General features: G+C 43.5%; 2 protein-coding genes across 8 annotated transcripts in view; both read left to right on the top strand.

Moving 5' to 3' along the window:
* Chi (LIM domain-binding protein 2 Chi) overlaps positions 1-21,723 on the top strand; it is a 198,856-nt gene that overhangs the window by 170,129 nt on the left and 7,004 nt on the right. For 4 of the 7 annotated variants that reach the window (XM_076438382.1, XM_076438381.1, XM_076438375.1 and 1 more), the window contains 7 exons: positions 10,027-10,129; positions 12,622-12,794; positions 13,878-14,081; positions 16,698-16,830; positions 18,524-18,648; positions 19,385-19,627; positions 20,287-20,426. In XM_076438382.1, the coding sequence (XP_076294497.1) occupies positions 10,027-10,129; positions 12,622-12,794; positions 13,878-14,081; positions 16,698-16,830; positions 18,524-18,648; positions 19,385-19,627; positions 20,287-20,388 (1,083 nt within the window). In that variant the 3' untranslated portion in view covers positions 20,389-20,426. Of the gene's footprint in view, positions 1-10,026; positions 10,130-12,621; positions 12,795-13,877; positions 14,082-16,697; positions 16,831-18,523; positions 18,649-19,384; positions 19,628-19,823; positions 19,964-20,286; positions 20,427-21,723 lie in introns of those variants that run through there. The other 3 variants (XM_076438376.1, XM_076438378.1, XM_076438380.1) reach the window with 3 other exon arrangements.
* Positions 20,539-21,270, top strand: LOC143215831 (uncharacterized). Its single transcript, XM_076438387.1, has one exon. It carries the CDS (start codon positions 20,539-20,541, stop codon positions 20,980-20,982), a length of 444 nt encoding a protein of 147 aa, XP_076294502.1. The 3' UTR covers positions 20,983-21,270.

The following is a 21,723-nucleotide window of genomic DNA, read 5'->3' as shown; positions in this document are numbered from 1 at the left end:
ATCTCGCCCGACCATCATCGAGGGGATCTTTCTACTGGGAATCACATAGCTGGTGGAAACTTGCGATTGTTGTTCGTAGATCGTGTGTTTATCAAATAGAACGTACATGTTTGGCAAATAACCGGGCGCGGGGACAAGTTCCCCAGGACAAATGGGACTCGGTCTTTCCATTTAACGGTAGAACGTCGACAAAATGACTTTACACAGCGAGCTAACAACGCGTACACGTTTATCGACGTACCGGCATAGTGAAATCCAGTAGACGTCCACAGTGCACGGTTTCTTTTCATACAGTAGACGTGTGTCGGTGTACGTGCAACACCACCCTCGCGATCTCTGCGCACACCGGCTCGCATTACGTATCGATCTAGCGTTCTATGCGGAGAGCGTGTCTTAGAAGGCATGTTGCTTTGTACGAAAGCTCGGAAAGTTACGTTACAAAATACCGCCTCGTTCTACGGAGGGATCGACAGCCGTACACCAAGCGACGAGCCACAATGCTCCGAAAATCCGCGGAGAAAGCTCCTCCTCGGCAATATCGCGGATACGCGTTCCTCGCGTTGGAAAGTTCGTTCCTCGAATATTCGCGAACACCGCGAGTCGCGTCACTCCCTTACAATTACGGTAGAGTAGATCTTTTCGATCGTTTCCGATCCTCGTTTCGATGCTGTTTCTCGACTGCATGAGAAATTTCATTTTGTAAACGCGAAATTATGTATTTCAACTCCTGCCGAGATGAATGTTTCGCGATTTATGGAACACGAACGAATTTAGCGCGGAGATTGTTCCGAATTGAGGCACGAAAATTTGTCAGCGGCGACTCGGTCGTCATTCAATTTTTATAGTTGAACATCATTCGTCGTATTCATGCAGTATATTGTGCATTCGTATAATGGTGAATGTACTTGTACACCTAACATTTAATCGCAGCGTTGTTTCCGATGTTAATTGAAATAATATCGATTGAAAAATTAGTATTTCGTCCGCCGTTGGCGGAGCATCTAGAAACGAGTTATTCAAGAACGTTTATCGAAACGAGTCTCGCATATAAGAGAAGTACAAATAAGCTTTGAACTGTGAATTATCTACGTAAAATAGTACAAATGAATAGCATATTCGTAATATCAATTCAACTGTCGTAATTATTTAATATTGTTGTATTGGAGCGTAACGTAAATACGTTCGGCTGTGTGTCGGTATCTCTTTTTATTTATTAATAGATTATGTGATTACTGACTGGCCAGTGGCTCTTTTTCAATCGTTGACAATCAGTCGTAATTAATAAATTGTTAAGATTAAAACATATTTACAGTGGTCTTCCAGTCTCGAGAAATTGGCGATGATTAAATAGTCACCATTTCGTTAAAAACAACAGCACAGCAGTAAACTTAGTCTCATTTTAAAGCTTCAAGCTTCTGCTTTTACTAGTCGTCATTCATTTTTTCCCCAAGACAATTTCTCACGACGTGACGAATGGAGAACCGATGACATGTCATCTTTCGAAAAGAGAAAAGATGCTACCAATTCAATCGTCTCTGTAAACTTCGAAAAATTTTTTTCGTCAATGAATCTTCCGCAGATTCGAAGATTTAACTCTCCTCTTTACAACAGCACCTTAAAAATTGCTGTATGATTTTTTTTAGTCGTTTCATTACGATTTAAACGACAGGTGTACGACCAACTTCACATAAGGTACACGAGGCTCCATACCACCGAACTTGGTCCACGTTTTTGTTCCATAAAACCGTGAAAAATAATCGTACATCAATTTTTAAGGCGTCATTGTAAAGAGGAGGTTTCAATCTTCAGATCCATGGAAGATTCACTAGCAGAACAAATTTTTTTAATGTTTCTACACAGGTTCCAGGTTTTACAATTTTTGATGAAAAATGGGTCTCCAGTTTCTCAGCTGCTGCATCGTGTAAAAATATCTTAAAGAAAAATGAATGACAGTGTGCGAACGTACGATTGTTTTTTACGAAATTACAACAGGTTAAGTATCATCGATTTCTCGAGATTCGGAAATTTGATGTCCAAAGAATTTACCGCGGTTTTGAAGACAGCATAGACGAAAAATTTGACGGAACAGCGGAACAGGTTGTCGACGGTCGGCGTATCCGCGATTAATTGCTATTTGCCTAGCTGTGTTAGTCCAGCGATATGCAACGGTCCCCGATGCCACAGTTGCAATCGATAACGCACCCTTACAGCGCTCTCGGAATATTAGCAACGCCCGCAACGTCCGCCAATTTTCATTTTCGCACTTTTCCTTCCTGCGAAAACGACGAGTCGAACTTCACCAAGGCTTTAGGCTGTTTGCGGTGGTGAGGCATTGTTCGGGCATTCGTCTTTCTCTGGAACCCCATCTTTGATCGGCGCAACGTTTCCCCACCGATCTCGGCTCGCTTGCCAGAAATATCAATTTGCACGAGAGTGGCAACAGTTTGCTTGATTTGGCACGGCGCGGCTCACGCTCCGAAATAAATCTTCGCGGGCTGCTACTAACGCTGCCTGGAAACCGATTGTCTGGGCCAGCCTGACGCCGGTTAGGCGACCATCGTCGTTGTTTCATCCCTGAAGAAAAACCACCCCAACGGTCTGGGTCTCCTGTTGATCGCACCAGAGAAAAATTTTGCAAACGTGAATAAGATCTAAGAAAATTGCTAGGTGATCGATGATGTCTAAGCAAACGAGAACAATTCTGTTTCTTCTAAGGAATTGCTGAGGGTAAACTATTTATTGTACTTTGTCACAAGAGAATTCCTTAAACTTTATGCAAAATAAAAGGGGGGAATTTATCTCTCTGTTTGGTGGTTTGATCAAGTTGTCAGAAATGTGTCCATATTGTTAAACTCTTTTCATTTCGTACAGTGTTCGAAGTTACGCTCAATTTTTGTCGTAAATGCCTAAAATCCGCAGTCATGAAACAAATTCAACAAATTTAAGAGCGAAAGAATCACTCTATGATAATCTAACGCAGGCCTGTCCAACACGCGGCCCGCCGGACGATTTTATATTTCCATTGAAAATTTGTTGCTCGTTGTATGTATACAAAAAGTGTTAAATAAATGAAGTGTTATTGTTACAATGCGCAAGTGCGACTACGAACTCCAGTTCTATATTTGATATCTTTGGTATAATTGTGTTATGGTGCAACAATGAAATGTAACAAATTTTTTCATCCACATCAAAAATTAATTTTTACAATACTTGTATTACATTCGACAGATATTCCACAACTTAAGATATTTTCCACAACGAGTTGTAAACATTTGTTGAACATTTACTAAAAACTGTACCGCTCTGAAAATTCGAAGAGTTGGACCAAGATAGGGTTAAATACATTGCATCTAACGAGACAGTAGAAACATTTCTTCCGAAGATCAGATTTACAAAGAGTTCATCACGTGCTTCAGTAACTGATGGCAATTTAGAAAACCAGCTAAGAAAAGATGTGCAACGTCGAACATAAATATAGATTTACAAAAATTAAGTCAAAGAAAGGGTAAACAAATATCTCGTTAATCGAGTGTTCTCGAGAGTTAATTATATTTCATCATAGTATAACAATAATTTTGTATTACATTTTCTAAAAGCATGTTTACCTAAAGTGCGGCCTGCTATAACGTTACGCGTCGTCAAAGTGGCCCGTGAAACCATTTGTGTTGGCCAGGCCTGATCTAACGGCAATAGTTGCTCCACAAACGGGAATGGCATTCACAAAACAAAAACAGCTGAAGCTGAAGAATGCCCGGCATTGATCGCAGAGTGTTCAAAGACGATTAAATCATCACCGTTGAATGAAGAGCATAATCGTCCCGTGGCAGCTGGGGTCGAGAAACCCTTGCACCCTCGGGCCGTTTCCCTCTAAGGCGCGAAAATATAAGTCAGATTAGGAAAGAAGGATGTAATCGAGTCTCGGGTAGACGGGGGCTCCGGATGACTTCCGGTTTCTCGGACGGCCGCGTGTCTGCGGCAAGAGGAGACGACGACGACGACGACGACGACGCTTTCGAGAATGAAAAGGAAGAGAATGGAGAGAGTTGGAGAGGTGCGCGCGGAAAGTAGGGTCGAGGAAAGGACGAGGCGAAGACAGAGGAGGCCTATACTAGCCGCTGAATAACGCATGACTGTCTGGCTTGAAATTATAGCATTTCACCCCCTCTCACTCGCAGGAACCACCCCTCTGGCTCACTGGCCGCGCGCTTTCATTCAATTATGCATCCAGCCTCAGCCTGAAGCTTGAAGCTTGAACCGCCCCTTACCGCTCTCTCTGCGTCCTCCCACGCTCTTATTATTATTTTCCCGCGCGTGTCTTCGGCTCGGCCGTCTCTCCCGCCGACGCGCATTTCCATAAAATAGGCGGAATTAACTCGGAAAAATTTTCATTCTTCAAATTCTCCTCACCTTTCGGCACAGCATCGTCTATCCTCGCCGTTCTGATAGTGGAACAGTTTCTTTTAATTGTAGTGCTAGATCCCCGATGATTTCTACGATGGAATCGTCTCTTGTGCATAGGCCGCCTTAGAACGGACTGTGAAAACACCTATTCACACGATGAAAAATTCAGATTATGCTCTTCTGCAATTCCACCCACTCGATATCGATGTAATATGTTATTTAATCGTGGAGTTTGTGCACTTGCGAGGAAAGTGAATGCAATTTGAAACAGTAGAATAGTTAAAGTGATTCGAGAATGCTGTTTTTTTCTCAGCTGGTTACAGTGATTTAAGTAACAATCAACTGTGAGGATAACACCTTTATAATTCCAGTAATCATGAAAGAGATAGAATTAGGAATCGTTTTGTCCGGCATTTTTCCAAGACTCGAATCTTCTGTATGAAACATTTATTGTACCATTTATTATGCACAATTCCCAAGCCCTCCACAGGCTGAGGAAAGAACGAAATGTCTGTCCGTTGTACATAATTGGCGTGTACAATTTTTATTTTCGCATAAATATCTACATGTGTCGATATCTTTCATTGTGACCGTCTAGTGGAGTCCGTTTTGAAATTTTAATGTGACTGGATGTTGTCCAGTGAGGTGTTAACCCTTTGCACTCGAAGCAATTTTAATTCGAAAATCAAGACATTTCTTTCAACCCAGATCATTTTTATTCTATGTAATTTTTCTTACACTGTGTACTGTATCCTGTACATCAAGTTTAACCAGTTTTCTCATATAATAGTTGAGCTTTTCACAATTTATAGAAAACAGAGACGAATTTAATAATATTAAAACTGTTTTGAATAATGGTGTGGCAATTTTTACTGGCGCCTCAGACTCGCCATTCGAGTGCAAGGGGTTAATAATGCATGATTAACGGAGAGACATGATTTCGTGTCCAGGATTATGCGGGCGACTGCTGCGTATTGCTCTCCGCGTAGATGCCTCGGAAGCTCGATCGTTAATCTCGACGGCGGCGGCGCGATCCTTTCTTTCCCGCGTAATCAGGTGTAGTCGATCGTGGAAGCTACCGATGCTTCCGTGCGAACCGCCCTCCACACCTGCAATTACCGCTCCGTTCGCGGAAACGCAGACCTTGAACCGCCGCTGAATGCACTCCGTCGATGCATCCAGCTTCCGGAAATGGGGGTCGCATACAGGGTGTCTCGAACACGGCGATCGCGATCGACGTCTCAATCTTTCCTCGTTCTACACCGTTCTAGACCGCTAATTCTCTTTTCCTGACGATTTTATCGAGCTTGAAAAATTGTAGCTGCCACGAAACAGGAAACAGAAGAATGCTCATCGAATTCTAGGCGAACAAGCATTAGTTTTATTTGATCTAGTTCATTTGTTTTACATGTTTTCGTCGAAGTCGCTGTGATAAATGATTTCTCTCTGGTCAATATTCAACATTGAACCCTTGGGTCAATAACCAGGTATCCAGTTTGAATTTCTTTAGTATTTTTATTGATAAAGAAAAAAATTATGAGGTATGAAAATACGCATCGAATGCGACAGCATTGTTGAATATCATAGAAAATTTTTATTATTAACGCGAGGGTTGATCTGCCACTCGAGTACAATTGAATTAAATGCATCGCACGAATTCACTGAAGCATTAATATTAGGTTGGCAACTAAACTCGCGACCTTTTGTTTCCCAATCCTTTTATTGTATCATTATAACTACATTGCGGATCTTTATGCATTTATAGCAAAATTGAGTAGACGATATTCAAAGTTGTTGAAAAATTTTCAAAATTGAAGATGTCAATATGTGAGTTCTGCTCTGTTAAAATCATTAAGGGAAGAAGTAACAATCAATTTAGTTTTTATTTCTTGCAATCGATGCGGACAATTTTTATTTTGCATAAAGATCCGCAGTCTAGTTATAACCTATTCCTTTTGAACTGTATATCTTCGGAAAGCTCTGAATTTTGCGATTAATTTGATATAAAATACTCGTGCTTGAGAAATATATATAAATGACTTTGTTTGAGAAAATGTGGAGGTCGCGAACTCAGTTGCCAACCTAATAATATTTCTTCGTTATCGAAGAAACTTTCTAACGAACGAAAGCATCATAATTCGAACGTAGAAAAGTTGGCGATCGTTTCGCCAGGTCCCCCTCGTGTCGAGAGCATGTAATGATCGCGAGACAGTTCCAGAAGGTTCCCCAGAAGCAGCTCTTCTTCATTTCGAATAAATCTCGCAGTATTTTTCTACCCCTCGGTGAGCCCGACTGCATTAAACTAGTCGAAACAACTGGTTCTTACGTAGCTCCACCAGCCATTACGTAATTCGCGGCTCGTTATCTATCTCACTGTGATGTAAATCCGAAAATTGATGCCACCGTGCATCACTCTGTATGTAAAACAAAGTAGCAGAATTGGTTTTTACTGTCACGCGATTAGCGTTGAAAGAGTCTGCGTATCTGACCATTCACGGGACGACCGACGAGGCTTACAAAATGCATTCTGATGCATCGAACGTTCAGTATTCCGAACTCGAAACACTATAGAATCAGGCGGTCTATTGTCCGAGCTACTTGTATTTCTTTTTCCGCAATTTAAATTGATTCGTAATAAGTATGGACTGTAGATTAATGCATTTTTTACACAACCAGAAAAAGTTGGAAGACTTTCATAAATATCCTCTAGTTCCTTTTCTCTTTTACATGCTTCTCTCTGTCTCTCTTTCAAATATTTAAAATAGAGTTAACTCTTTGCACTCGGATCTTTTTGAACTCCAAAATTAAACATTCTACATCATTTTTTTTCGTTTTATGCACATGAAATTGAAGTAATATCTCATACAATACTGAAATAGTTAGTAATTGATTAGACACCAACATCTTCAATAATTTAAACGATATTTTGAAGAATGCTGTAGCAATTTCCTGCTCCTGGGGTCTCTCACGACCCCAACATAATTTCTGTTCTTCAGCTTCTGTGGAACACTCAGGGTTCCAGTCTTAAATTACATGATTACAACTATCCTAGTAAATTTTTGCGGTAATTTCAGACAATATCATTCCTACAGTAAATATAGTACTCTGAGTTAATTAATTTGGTAGACACCCTTGCTCAAAAACCTACAAACCTAATTCTCTGAGAAACACGGGAATATCAGCTGTTCTGCTATCCGAATGTCGATCTTCTCATTGATTCGGACATCGGGGGTCGCAGGATGGACGTCGAGGTCGGATCTGAAGCTTCCGACGTCGACGAAAAAATATCGGAGGAAGCTTATCGGTCCCAGTGCGTTGTCTATTGTCCGTCGAGCTTTTACGACGTGACGATCCGCGTTACGACGTAAAAATTTCAAGCGTCCCGTATCGACGCTATAAATATTCATGCCGCGACGAACATCGATACATATACATATACCTACGTATTACATATATACAGTTCTATGTGCAGCGTACACATACGCAGAACTAGAGAGAGACATATACGTGCACGTACAGGTAGAATAATACAAATATGGCGGGGGAGGCGACACAGTTGCGACGCGACGCGACGCGACGCGACGGTGCAAACGGTTCACGCTCGAGCAAGCCGAGCTCGCTCGCAATATCGGTCATTATTAGAGACAATTGCGACGCTGCTTCATTCGGAATCGGTGGCCGATTCTCCTCCCTTTCCCCCTCCCACTTGGGCTTGTAATTGCATCCCCCACGCATCTCCAGTTCTTCGGAAGAAGTGATTCCTCCGGGAAGATCAATTTCTTTGGGGAGAATTGTCTATTCTGCGTCTTTATGCAAAATAAAAATTGTCATTACATTGTCAACATAGATATTTCCTTGATGGTTAAGAATCTGTTAGGGGTTGATATTTACTAGGCTGGATTTTATGCATTCATGACAAATATGTAGAATATAACAGTGAAGACATTTAACGTGTAAGTAATTCGCATTTATCGAGATTTCCGTCAATTTTTATTGCGATTTGTGCTGAAATAAATAATTATTCACGCGTGCATCCTTGCACTTTTAATAGTCGTAAATTAACACTAATAAAACGTTTCTTACAATAAAAAATATTTAAATTCTATGCAACTTTCATAACAATATGTGCTTGGATAAAGAGATCGAATTAATTTCGATGTATGCAACTTCATAATTTGAATAATTGTGAAATCAAAAATATAAAACTGATCATTCGAGTGCTAAACAGTTCAGGATCCGCCATTTCCCCGGATCCCGTAAATCTAGTGTCAAAGAATTCGTAAATCCAATTGTTCTATTCTCGTTACGATTGTTAAGAGAAGAAAAGCATGTCTTGCAATTAACGAAGACAATTTTAATTTTGCTCGAAAATCCGGAGTCTAATAAATCGGTGCATAAAATCCGCTGTTTACCGATGATCTCTTCGCGCTGTTTTGAAAACTGAGAGCTTACTGGAAAAATCGGAACGCTCTCGCGACAATGGATTACGATCGTGTGCGATTCTGACCGGAAGTATAGAGTGAAGTAGGATATAAAATGAAGCCGTCCGCAAAAGAAAACAGCGCGGATCTCGCGTTACAGACAACTGTTTGCGGATCGTAAGAACGTCGCTCCCTCGACCGCCACAATTGACTCATGTTTGCGAACACCCGCTGCCATCGATGAAGTTGTGCGAAAGTATGCGACCACGTTTAAAAATCGTATCATTTTTCTGCAATCGAGTTGGGACTTTTTAAATCAGTTAAACGCACGATTTTGACGTTATTTAGTAAACTTCTAATATGTAAAAAAATTTCGTTTGTTTCTAATTTAAGGAAATTACGCGACTTTCCAAAATGGTAGAATGTAGGGGTTGTGGTCTGATGTCTGGTTTCACTTGATTATTCCACTCGGTATCAAATTAGCACATATTAGGTGTACAAGTAAGTTCGATGCCTTCTGATTATACTTTTGATCCTTATTTATAACAAAAGAAAGGAATACACAAACGGAAGTTGCTTGTTGAGTTACACCAAGTTTCTCAGTAAGTTTCTGTTGTGTTTGACAAGGATTTTCATTCAACAATTGCTCTAATTCCTCGCCCAGCCCTTTTTTCGGCATTCCACTGCGTTCTCCATCACCGAGATCAAAATTTCCACTACGAAACCTTTGAAACCGCTTCTTGCATGTTTTATAGGTTACAGCATTTTCACCTAACGCGGAACAAATCATTTTCGTAGCCCCAGCAGCATTTTTCTTTGACTCGAATGCAAACTGAATACAGTGTCGAATGTGCTGTTTCTTAAACGCCATGGTGCAAAGTATTGTTTTTTCAGGTTCTGTACCAATTAGCGTAAAATCTTTAGGGTAAGGTTGATGCTTTAAAACAGGCCTGGGCGACGCTGGCTCGCGAAACAGATGTGGGTGTTTCTTTCCTTCTCCTGTTCAAAGCCTTCTCCTGCAACACTGTTCCGCGAGCCAGCGCCGCCCAGGCCTGCTTTAAAACACCAAAGCGGCGGGAGAAAATTTTAATTCGAAACGCAATCACAATTGAATATATGTAAAGGCGCCGAATGTATTTACACGGCTAATATAAACAATTATAAACACATTTCGCGGTACTAATTACGATCTTTGTCTTTGCAGGAAAGCGACAACCTCTGGTGGGACGCGTTCGCGACCGAGTTCTTCGAGGACGACGCTACGCTAACCCTGACGTTCTGCCTGGAGGATGGTCCCAAGAGATACAGTAAGCACAAGCCAGGAATCCTTTTTTCGGTGGAAAGCTAGAGAAAGAGAACGGGAAAAGAGCGAGTAGGAGGTAAAGGAAGGGGGTGGGAGGGAGAGAGAGAGAGAGAGAGTCGGGATTCGGTGCAGGCGGATATTTACGAGCGCGAGCGTGGAGCGGGCATTCGAAATAATTACGTGCCACCGCGGAGCAATTTTGCAGCCGGCGGATTTTAATGCGTTCTCCTCTCCGTTCGCGACGCTGAATGCACGGTAACAACGTGATTACATGTCATGTCGCATCGCCGTCGCTGTCGTCGTCCCAGCTCGAACGACAGCTCTCCGCGATGCACATTACCGATGCAATAAGATGCGCCGCGAGCGAGGAGCCTACCTAGCCTAGCTATCTATGCTAGAAAACCCGCTCGCGCTCTCGACGTCCTTGAATATAGAATTTTCCGATCGTGGAAAACCGTCGTTATCATTATATCCGCGGCGCGCACCACACCAGCCTCCTCTCGTTCTCTCTCTCTCTCCTTTTTTTTTCTCTCCCTCTCTCTTTCCCTTCTCGTTTATCCATCCACCGTGTCATTATCGACGTTTTCTCTCTCTTCGTCCGCTTCCGGTCTGCACCGACACAGCACAGCGCGCGGTATAGCCGCTCCGCGCTGCACCGGCGCACGCTGCATCGGTTTTAATGAATCCCCTCGATTGTCCGGTAATAGTCCGCCGGAAAAGTATTTCCACGCTTTGACGAGAAAATTCGGCGGTTTTCTTGCCCGTGGAAAATTCGCTGGAATATACTTGTATCGGTTGGTTCGCACGCGCCAAAAAATTCGCGGGCTTATGCAGATTCGGGGTAGAATGTTCCGAGGGGCAGATCGTGAATTTGATTGTATCGGTACGGACTCGGAGGGGTAGGTTCGAGTAGACGTTCCCGGGAAAATTGGATATTTGAAAAGGAGTTTGTAAGGCTTGTGTAGATTAGGGTGGTTATGGAAGAACTGGGTAGACTCTCTGCAAATTACGGGTTGTTTTAGTGTGGAGTAATATTCGACACAGTAGATAAGGGAGGTTCGGTATAGGTTGTTCTTGAAAAGTTGACAGACATATCAGATGTTGATGTTTATTTGTTACTGGTAAGGGTGGTTTGGTGCTGAACAGTTTCAGAAAATTATACATGCCGGAAGACTTGATTATCGTGTATTTATATATTTCATTCAGTTCAATATTTATCGAGTATTATTTAGAATTTGGAAGAGAGTTTGTAAAGCTTGTACAAATTCGGGTGCTCCTAAAAGAACTGACTTTCTACAAATTAGGGGTTGTTTTAGCGAAGAGAAAAATTGAATTCAGTGTCTGTAGGTAGGGGAGGTTCTCTGCAGAGCATTTTCGAAAAGTTAGACTCTACAGGTTGACCGCGTTTATTTATTGCAGATAGGGGTGATTTGGTGCTGGACAGTTTCAGTTGATAGTATTAGTATAGAAAGGTGATGGCTCTGCATAGAATGTTTTAGGGAAATTGGGAATTTCAAAGAGAGTTTGTAAAGCCTGTACAAATGAGGGTGGTTCTGAAAGAACTGACTTTCTACAAATTAGGGGTTGTTTTGGCGAAGAGAAATATTGAATTTAGTGTCTGTAGATAGGGGAGGTTCTCTGCAGAACATTTTCATAAAGTTATACACTAGATGTTGACTGCGTTTATTTATTGCAGACAGGGGTGGCTCGATACGGAACAGTTTAAAGAAATTGAACCTGTCAAAAGGCTTGATAGTGTAAGCATAGAAAGGTGGTGTGGTTTTGCATGGTACATTCAGGGGAAATTGGAAAATTGAAAGAGGTGCACAGGGTTTGTATAAATAGGGGTGCTTTTCTGTAGAGACAATTGCGTGGAACTTCTATGCATCAGGGGTTTGTTTTGTGTGGGTAAACATTGACTATAGTCGGTGTGGATGAAACGGGTGGTTTTGTGTAAAATATTTCCAAAGAATTAGAAACACTGAATTTATCTATTACGCGTGGGCGTGGTTTGATACAGGACGGATGAAAGAAATTGAACATGTCAAAAAAATGTGATGCGCAACATAGATTGTTCCGCATGGAACTTTCCGGAGAAATTGGAAACTGGAAAAAATGTATTTGTGTGTGGATTGAGGTAGTTTTTGGTAGAAATAATGCCCAGAGTTTGTACAGCTCAGTGTTACTTTTGTGTACACCAAAATTGATCGGAGTTCCCGTAGATAGGGGTGGTTTTTTAGACGGAATCATTAAAAAAAAATAATTAGTGCATTGGCGCAGATTCTGGTGCAGTTAGTTCATCGGGGGATGATTTTACCTACACTATTCCTATGAAATTGTGATTACGAAAGGATTTGCTACACGTAATGTGAACGGGGGTGGTTATGTCACGATAAAAATTTAATCGGTTCTGCGTGAATCGAGTTCATTGTATTTTTAAGAGATTGCTCGGAGATTTTTTTTCTTCTAACGGATGATTTTATTTCTGTTTCACAGCGATAGGCAGGACGTTAATACCTAGGTACTTCCGCTCGATATTCGAGGGCGGAGTGACGGAACTTTACTACAATTTGAAACACCCGAAGGAGTCATTTCACAATACCAGCATAACCCTCGACTGTGATCACTGCGTTATGGTCACGCATCACGGGAAACAGATGTTCACGAAGGTAAGGGCCGAGAACACTCTCTCTCGCGGCCTCGCGTTATTGAAACTCTGATAAACTGTCGAGTGGTCTCTCCTCTCGCCGACTGCTGCAAGAACACTCGAGCTCGTCGCTCCTTCGAATCACCGATCATTACGATCCGCTCGAATTTAATAACCGAACGGCCGCGGAATTATCCCCCGAATCGTTTCCACCTCCATATAATCCACGCGAGCGGTGTTCAGTCTAAATTTCGCTTGAACCACATTTTGGTCATTGACCAACTATTTTCATTCGGTGCTTGCAAGGGGTTATTCCTAAACAGACCTCACTGTTTTTATTATTTCAGTCTATCCCTTGATCCCTGAAGCAGGATGCTCTAAAATATTTTTCAATTTTCGGCATTTTCAAACTTCCTATCGGAAGTCGATTAATAGATGAAGCTCTCGCTAAAGGAGCATGTAGATAAGAAAAGTTTCTTTTATGGTATCGTCCTATTAAAGAAGGGAAGTTTAAATATCGTAAAAAGAGTCGGTAACCGCGTTTTCAGCTAAGAACGGATCAAGGAGTCCTCGTTGCTAAAAATCGTAAAATAAACTGCCTGATAAAATAATCGGAGAGCGTATTTTACTGAAAAACATATTTGGAGAAGAGTAGTTACCCAATAAAGATACAAAATTTTCTAGTTTACACCAGAACTAAATACAATGGCCGTGGGGGTTGCTGGAAAAAGCTGCAACTCTTTTCATTTCGATCGATGTTTATATCAATCCTGGTTTGCTTACGCAATATCTACAAGCTCCCAATTTTTAAATTCTTTTGAGACCACGCACAGATTAAATAATTAATTTTCAAGCAATAAGATTCATAATTCGACGAGGTCGCACAGCCTATACGACTGATTCGCGCAGCAGCGATCGCCAAGAGGAATATTTACGAGATTTAACATTCGGGCGACTTTCCGCGAGCTTTTCGGCAGCTTTCGGGTATTTTGTGATAACGAGGGTAGGCGTAATATGCCGTCGACGGTCGAGATCATGTTAATTACCGGCGCGATGTGTATCGGGTGTAGTTTACCAGCCAGATTGAATGTTCTTTCTCCCGCAGGTATGCACGGAGGGTAGATTAATATTGGAATTCACCTTCGACGACCTTATGAGGATAAAGTCGTGGCACATGTCGGTGAGGTCGCACAAGGAGCTGGTGCCTAGGAACATGGTCGGAATGCAACAAGACCCGTCGATGCTCGAGCAGCTCAGCAAGAACATCACCAGGCAGGGTATCACTAATTCCACCCTGAACTACCTTAGGGTGAGTAACATTTCCCCCTCTTTCTCCTTCCACAACCGCTTCCGCTCTGCAAATTGTACGCTTCGACTTTTGTCAATAGACACCGATATCGTACGGAATCGTTCGCGCAAATCCGCGCAACAATAAATTCGGAAACCGGCGCGGGGAAGTTTAATCAAGCCCTCGACGAGCCATAAGTTCCTGTTTAATTCCCGGCACCTGTAAATTACGAAACGTTTGCTCGCATAGACACCGGTAATATATTCCGATGTTGTTTTAATACGTTTTTGGTGATCCGTTATAACGCGGAACCGGTTTACTGAAATTTCACGAGAAAAAACCCCTTGAGTAGCGTCTGCGTCGAGCAGGATCTCTGTAAACGATGCGTTTTTTCGCGGATTAAAAATGCTCCGATTACGACGTGAAGCAAATGGAAATCGATCTACAATTTATTCGCCGTCTTATTTTTGCGTTTGTCGTTATACAAGGACGACTGCTGCGAGTTTAACGTTGGAGAACAATGTTGGGAGAGGGGATTGAGACTTCGGCTGAGAGACGATTTAACGTCGCGTCGGTAACGAAAATTAGGGTTAATGAATAATTCAGCGAGGTGTGGACGAACGTAGGATCGAAGAACGAACGATCTCGGAGAACGTGAAGGGCCGGGAATCGCGCGGAAATCGCGGAGATCGGCTCGCGAAAGTACGGCCGCGTGTATCCGGGTTACGATCCACCTTCTTTGCACGCTCGGAAGCGCTTTCACTCGCGCGTGTCGCTGCTCTCCGCTCGCTGAAACGATTGTTGTGTCGTTAATCGAAAGCTGTCGCGAGAACGCTATTCTCGTAGATATTTTTCGAGAATTCTTCGACTCCGTTCGTGATCCGCTATCGCGGCGAATAATTGCGAGCGGAACACAGCTCTCCGCGAGTCGATCAGGAATCGCGAGCGATATTAACGCGGCATTAATTAAAACCGAATTTTCGTAAAATTTCACCCGCCACAGCCTCTCCCTCCCTCTCTCTCTCTCTTCTATCATCCAATCACGCGCCATCGATTACTTTAATTGTCATCGTAATAACGCAAAGGCTCCGCCGGAATATAACGCTCTTACTCTCTCTATAATAATAATATAATTATTGTTATTATTATCATTAATGATGATAGCAATAATAATGTAAAATGGATTCCCAGTTTTATTACAAGGCAAACGTAAACCGAATTTAATTTGCTGGGGGAGCGCGCGCGAGAGACCGGCATTGCTGCGGGCCGCCGCCCGAATATATTTCAGCAAGTTTATTTTCAACCTGTACACGGCCGTATACGATAATTTTCATATTAATAGCATGAGTAAGTTCCACGTCGAAGTCGCGTCGCATTAAATAACCCTCCGCACTCGACACTCTTTCGGCTTTGATTTCGATTTTCGATTGTGATTGATGGGCGAGACCCGGGCCGAGATCGCGTGCATACGGTTTTTCCCAGTTCCACAGGCTGTTCTAACTGTTCCGAATAATATCCATCAGTTTTGAATACATTTGTTTATATCCCTCCAGCGTCACAGAAACATTTGTTCGATACCCGAATTGTTGGATTGCGAATCGTTTTGTGATTTATAAAGTGCTTGGAAAAACAATTAGAACAGCAGATGATTTGAAAGAAAGTTTGTTTCACTGAGATCTTCAGGAGAATCGACTAGCCATGATCAGACATAGAGGGTTAGAATATGTGGAAGTAACTTGTTTCGAATAAGACTTTCTTTTCCAAGATATTGACGTCGAAAATTCGTCAGGTTGGAAGTAGAATCGTTCGGTGATGATCAGTAGACTGCGGACCTTAATGTGAAATAAAAATTGTCTGTATCAATTGTGAGAGGCTATTTCTTCTTTTAATTATTCTAAAGAGTTCGAAATAATAATATTCCTTCTTCCAGTCTAATGATCAGACACATCAGACGATTCCGTTTGTAAAGTAAGACGCGAACAATGTTTATTTCGCATAAAGATCCGCAGCATACTGATCCTCCTCGTCGCACACTGGTCTAGCTGTTCATTAATATTTTAGCACTATTTAAAAGTTTAAAGGTATTATGAAGTCAATATTATGAAGTCAAAAATACACATTGACTTTTAAAAATTCAAGGTGACTTTAATTATTTATGCATTAAAAATTTCTTTTTTAATTTCTTCGATTTGAATTTGTAGACTGCTGAATGTTGATCAAGTTTTGTTTGAAACATTTTTTTCTCAGATTACCGGAAGTGTCTGATAAATCAGGTTCAGGTTTTAAATAAACACGATAATCAATCATTTTTGAAGTAATGGATTTTATAAGGATAATTAAAAATATTTTCATCTTTCATTTCAATATTTTCATAATTGAAAATATTTATATCAATATAAAATGTTGATTTTTTAAATGTTTGTTCTAATCACAATTTTCATTACATTCAATTACATTCATTCTAATTACATTCAATAAACATCGATTTGGGCAAGTTGCTTTTTTACCAAATGAACAGCTAGATCGGGGGCGTGGATCAGTGTGCGTCGTTCCCAACTGATAAAAGCTACATTTATTGGGGATTGATCTCCGAGCTATAAGACGCCGTACGTGACCATGATCTATTGATGATTCCAGTTATGCGTGATCTTGGAGCCGATGCAGGAGCTGATGTCGAGGCACAAGGCGTACGCGTTGTCACCGCGGGACTGCTTGAAGACGACCTTGTTCCAGAAATGGCAGAGGATGGTTGCCCCGCCGGGTAAGAGAGGTAGACGAACAGTTGCTTTACATGAGAAGCACCAGCCAGTGGAGCCAAACGGCCGACCAGTCTACCGCAGGATTTGGTTTTTGATCGGGACTAACGACGGAGAATCGTCGTCGTGTTGTCGCGTCATGAATCTCGGTTCCAATCGCTTTCCACGGCCGGAACATCCTTCATCCTAATCCATCCAGACCCGCAATACTCGCTTGAGGGGTGTGACGAAGATCAACCGAACGTAGCACGATTCCACGTTGAACGCCGAAAGAATTTGCAATTAGAAAATGGTGCAAGTTCACGCTAATCCTACCGAGCCTCAAAACTAACTAGAACAGTTAGGGTAGACTGTAAAATGATTGGCATCTTAAGCCAAAATCTTTTTATCATTTTTTGTAATGTTTAAACGAGCTTTACTTGCTATTATTATAAGCTAATAGACATTTTTCTAACTAACAACTAACAAGTCACCCTCAATAAAGTCATCTAATAGTTTCATTCAAGATTGCAATGTAGAAGAATATTTCTATGCTTTCTTTCGGTACAGCATAATTATTGAAAATCCTATTAATAGGCTTCCGGTAGGTGAAGTGTTAATATTTGCCGTTTAAATCAAAAGTGTCACTAACTAGTGCAGTGCCACAGCAATAGTACACAGTTTACCGTACTCCTTTATAAAAATGACAAGAATAATTTGATCTAGACCTCGTGCGGTTCCTCTTGTAATGCGTGCTCTATTAAAGACATCTTACAATAATTTCTTATCAAATAATTGTTATTATCTCAATAATAACGATTGACAACAATTAACAGCAACGATTTCGGATGCGTCTCGGCGTAAGTTTCGCGTTACGAATGGTTTGTTACAAGGTCGTGGCAGTCCGATCAGTGGTCACACCCTGTTCCTGCGTCCCCACGATTCTTTCCCCATGTGAATAAATCCTCCGACCTCGTCGGCGGCGGCGCCACGCGAGAGCGTTCGCAAAAGCAAGATTGTGTTCGCTCACGAAAAGCTTGGGCAGCCGCCGTCGTCGTCGCGGGATCGTGCGATCTTTCTTAGATAGCGCGATTCCTTGATTTTTGCAGGATCGGCGACGCGTTGCGTGCACCACCTCTTCCACACATGCTTCTTCTCTCTCGCTGGGCTTTTATCTATCGTTTTTATCATGCGTATACGTGCACCGCGTTTCCTGTTCCAACCGCCGCCGCGCCGTAGCCGTCGTCGTTCCTTCCTCCGACCGTTATCCGTTCCTCCGGTGTGTGTTTCCCTCGTCGAATCATGCTCTCTCCTACTCCTCCTTCTTCTTCTTTCTCAAGGTCAGCGAAATCATGGAACCGAGCGTATCGCCGCTTATACAAATCAGATCACAGTCGTGTAAATAATATGCGATGCGTGTTTCTCTGTAAAGATTCTATTACGTGAGTGCGGGCGCTCTTTTTTCTTATAGTATATATAGCTTTTGATGGCGAACGATGACCGTTCATTTTTTCTCATAGAGACGTGTACATTATTACCATATTTCTATTCTGTCTGTCCACCGATGCATGCATGCTTGTGTGTGTCAGAGACCTTTGATTGTGGAGAAAGGTCCAATATGCTGGGTAGCGGTCTGAAGTTTCTTAGCGCGCTGCTACATGGCTAGCATCCGTCAGCTAGTGACGCCCGCGCGCGTGCGACCGTCTCATCGCCGACATATTCTTACAGAGTCCCAGAGGCCGGCCAGCAAAAGAAGAAAGCGGAAGGGAAGCACCTCGGGCCCGGGCAACAACGCGCCACCAGCGCCCAGCAAAAAGAGATCGCCAGGGCCTAATTTTTCTCTGGCGTCGCAGGTTAGCACGCTTCTTCAACCCTCGAAACCGAATCTATTAGACAATCTCTAGACAATCCTGGTATTCCTCCCTTCGGAGCTTCTAGACGTCGTACACCACCGCTCAAAAATATCCGGACACTTCCTTTTTCTCTGCAACACGTGGTTTATGTAACTAGGAAAAATGTTTAGAACAATTTTGTCACTTGCAAATGGCTGTAGTATAATTTCTATCCACAAATATAAAATCTAGTGGAACGGTCTCGGTGCTTGAAAGGATTTCAAGTCTCACTTTGTCTTGTTTCTAAGATGCAGAGCGAATTCCGAGAATTTTTCGATACAAATACTGGTAACACTATCCAACACCAAACAGACTAAGATTGGTCCAACGGCCCCACCCACAATTTTTATTGATATTATGTGGAAAACAATGGTTTTAGGTTAGTTTTAGGTTGAAAGATAACCCCCTAAAATTTTAAGTCGCTAACTCTTCGTATAAGGATGATATGAGGGTAAATACCCTTAACTGTATCATTTTTTTTCTCGGTTGTTAATTAAGGTATTCAGATTTAAAAAACACGAAAATACACGAACTTACCTCCTTCGTATCATACATTTTTTTCACCATCGTGATCAAATTATTAAGGTTAGAAAAAAATCATTTAATTTTTTAGGGATGGTTTTCGCAAGTGTCCGGATACTTTTCAGCAGTAGCGTAACTTTCAAGTTAATCTAACGATTCGTTTTTTCCCGATCAGGACGTGATGGTGGTTGGTGAGCCATCGCTAATGGGCGGCGACTTCGGCGAGGAGGACGAGCGATTAATCACGAGGTTGGAGAACACGCAATACGACGCGACGAACAGTCTGGACCCCCATAGTCACGATACCTCTGGTGGACCACCTCCGCACCCCCATCAGTTCCATTCGGAGCCGACACCGGGCAACTCTTGGCCGCCAGATCGCGGTCCCGGCCCGCCACAGGGAGGACCTGGTAGTCAGGTAAATTGATCCTTCAGTTATCTCCTAGATTGGTGGCTAGGTCAAGCAGAGTAGGTGGTGTGTGTTCGCAGGGAGAGAGATAGTCGATATATAGTACAAAATCGTACTGTCTTCGTTCTCCCGAGATTCGCTCTCGATTGCTCTTGTTGTGCCCCCCTTTTTCTGATGTTAAAAACGATCTGCTCTGCTTTTCCAGGCTATACCGGCAGTGTCCTGAAAGAGCTCTAGATCCGCAGGCTTCGCTAGGCGTATAGGTGTATACCCGTGCTGTCCCACGGGTGGGCGTGTTGCTGGCGCACGAAAACGAACTTCGTTAGAACTCGAACAGCCACAGCAACAGTAATAAAAAATAAAATATATATATATAAACGGAGCGAGAGGTTTGAGAGACAACCTCGGAGCGCAGAGCCGAGCGAAACGAGGTCACGGCTAAGCGTGGCTGGAGCGTGTGTGTGTGTGATAAATAGAAAAAATAAAAAAAGGAAAGCCCGAATTCACTCGCCCCCGAGTTGGACAGCCCGGGTGTATACTCTCTCTCTAGAAACTGCTCGAGTCGGATGGACAAAAACAGAGACACGATAGAAGGACCGACGACACGATAGAACCGCGCGAACAAAAAACCGTAGGTGCTAAGGGAACCGTGTGTGACCCTGTTGCAGGGTGTTCAAGGCGGACAAGGAGGCGCGTCAGGGGGTGTACAGGGATCGCAGGACGCCAGTCAGCAGCAACAAGACAAGAAGAGCCCCGCGGTGAGCCAGTGAGGCCAGGAGTCCCCGCGCCCCCCCACCAGGGGGCGACGGGGGCGCAGGCCCAAGAACGTGGCTCCCTAGCGGGGCGAGAACCCTAACCTCCCCGGCGCCTATTTGGCCTCGGCTGGCTCCGGAGCAGCCGGTAGGCTCGTGCACCACCCAATGGCCTGCCATCAAACCGGCCTGCCGAGCCATCATCACCCGGCGGACCACCAGCACCAGCAGCAGCAGCACCAGCATCATCAGCACCACCATCATCCGCAGCAGCAGCACCAGCAATTGCAGCTAGGCCACGCCGCGGCCGCCGCAGCCGCCGCGGCCTCCATGGGGATGGAATCCTCGGAGCTGGTCGCGGTGGCCCACTACCAAGCGCAACAGCTCCAGCGACAATTGTTGGCCGAGCAGTCGGGCCAAGCCGGCACGATGCTGCCGCCGGCGGCTACTCAGCCTACTGGTGGAGGCATGACGCAGCCGCTCCAGCAAGGGCAACACGCCGCAGCCGGTGCACCCCAATCTCAGGGCCAAGACCCGCTGCAGAGCTTGATGCAGCAGCTGATCTGCCTGCAGCAGATCGAGTACTTCCTAGCCCAGCGTGGTCACAAGTGATATAGCATCTCGGCGACGATGACGACGAACACGTTAGACGACAAATACAAACAATGTCCGCTGCTCGAGAACCGAAAATTCTTCTTCGGGACCTGGAGATCGGATCGAGACCCTCTCGACGGTCGTTATTATCACCATCATCATCATCATCATCCTCCGCTGCTTCCGGGGAGAACTGCACGCGCGACGACACCACCACGGACACGGCTCGGAATTTTAAAACGAATAACGAAAACAGTTGTAGAGAGAGAAAAAAGTATGCCTGTATGAGAGTGGATGAATGAGAGACAGAGAGAGAGAGAGATAGAGCGGGAGAGAGATAGACTGGCGCGCGCGTATGGTGTGCGTGTGTCTCCGAAGCGTTTCTCGACGATGGGTTGCCGACCAAGTTTGCTCTCCGATTCCGAAAGGTCTTTTTTCCTCGTGTACTGTGACAGAACCCGTTTCGACACGCCGTCTCGAGGCCGAAGATTCTTTTTCTTTTCCTGTTTCCTCGATCCTCGAACCCGCGCTGGAAGACGACGACGACACGAGGCAGGGAAGGATCAGCGGCAGGAACAGATCTTGAAGGATCACAGTCGATTCGATATAGAAGTGTGACACCCGGGAGCAGAACAAATAGGGTCCGGAGATGGAAGCGAGAAGCACCATAGACGCCAGGCGTTCCTCTGGAACCCCGTGGAGCGACGAGGACGAGGCCGGCGTTTTTCTTTTTTAGCTCGTGTGATAAAACAAAATAAT

Source organism: Lasioglossum baleicum, chromosome 14, assembly GCF_051020765.1.
Source record: "Lasioglossum baleicum chromosome 14, iyLasBale1, whole genome shotgun sequence".
NCBI classification, from domain to species: Eukaryota; Metazoa; Arthropoda; class Insecta; order Hymenoptera; family Halictidae; genus Lasioglossum; species Lasioglossum baleicum.
The sequence above is the reverse complement of the archived record's forward strand: the minus strand, read 5'-3'. Positions and strand labels throughout refer to the sequence as shown.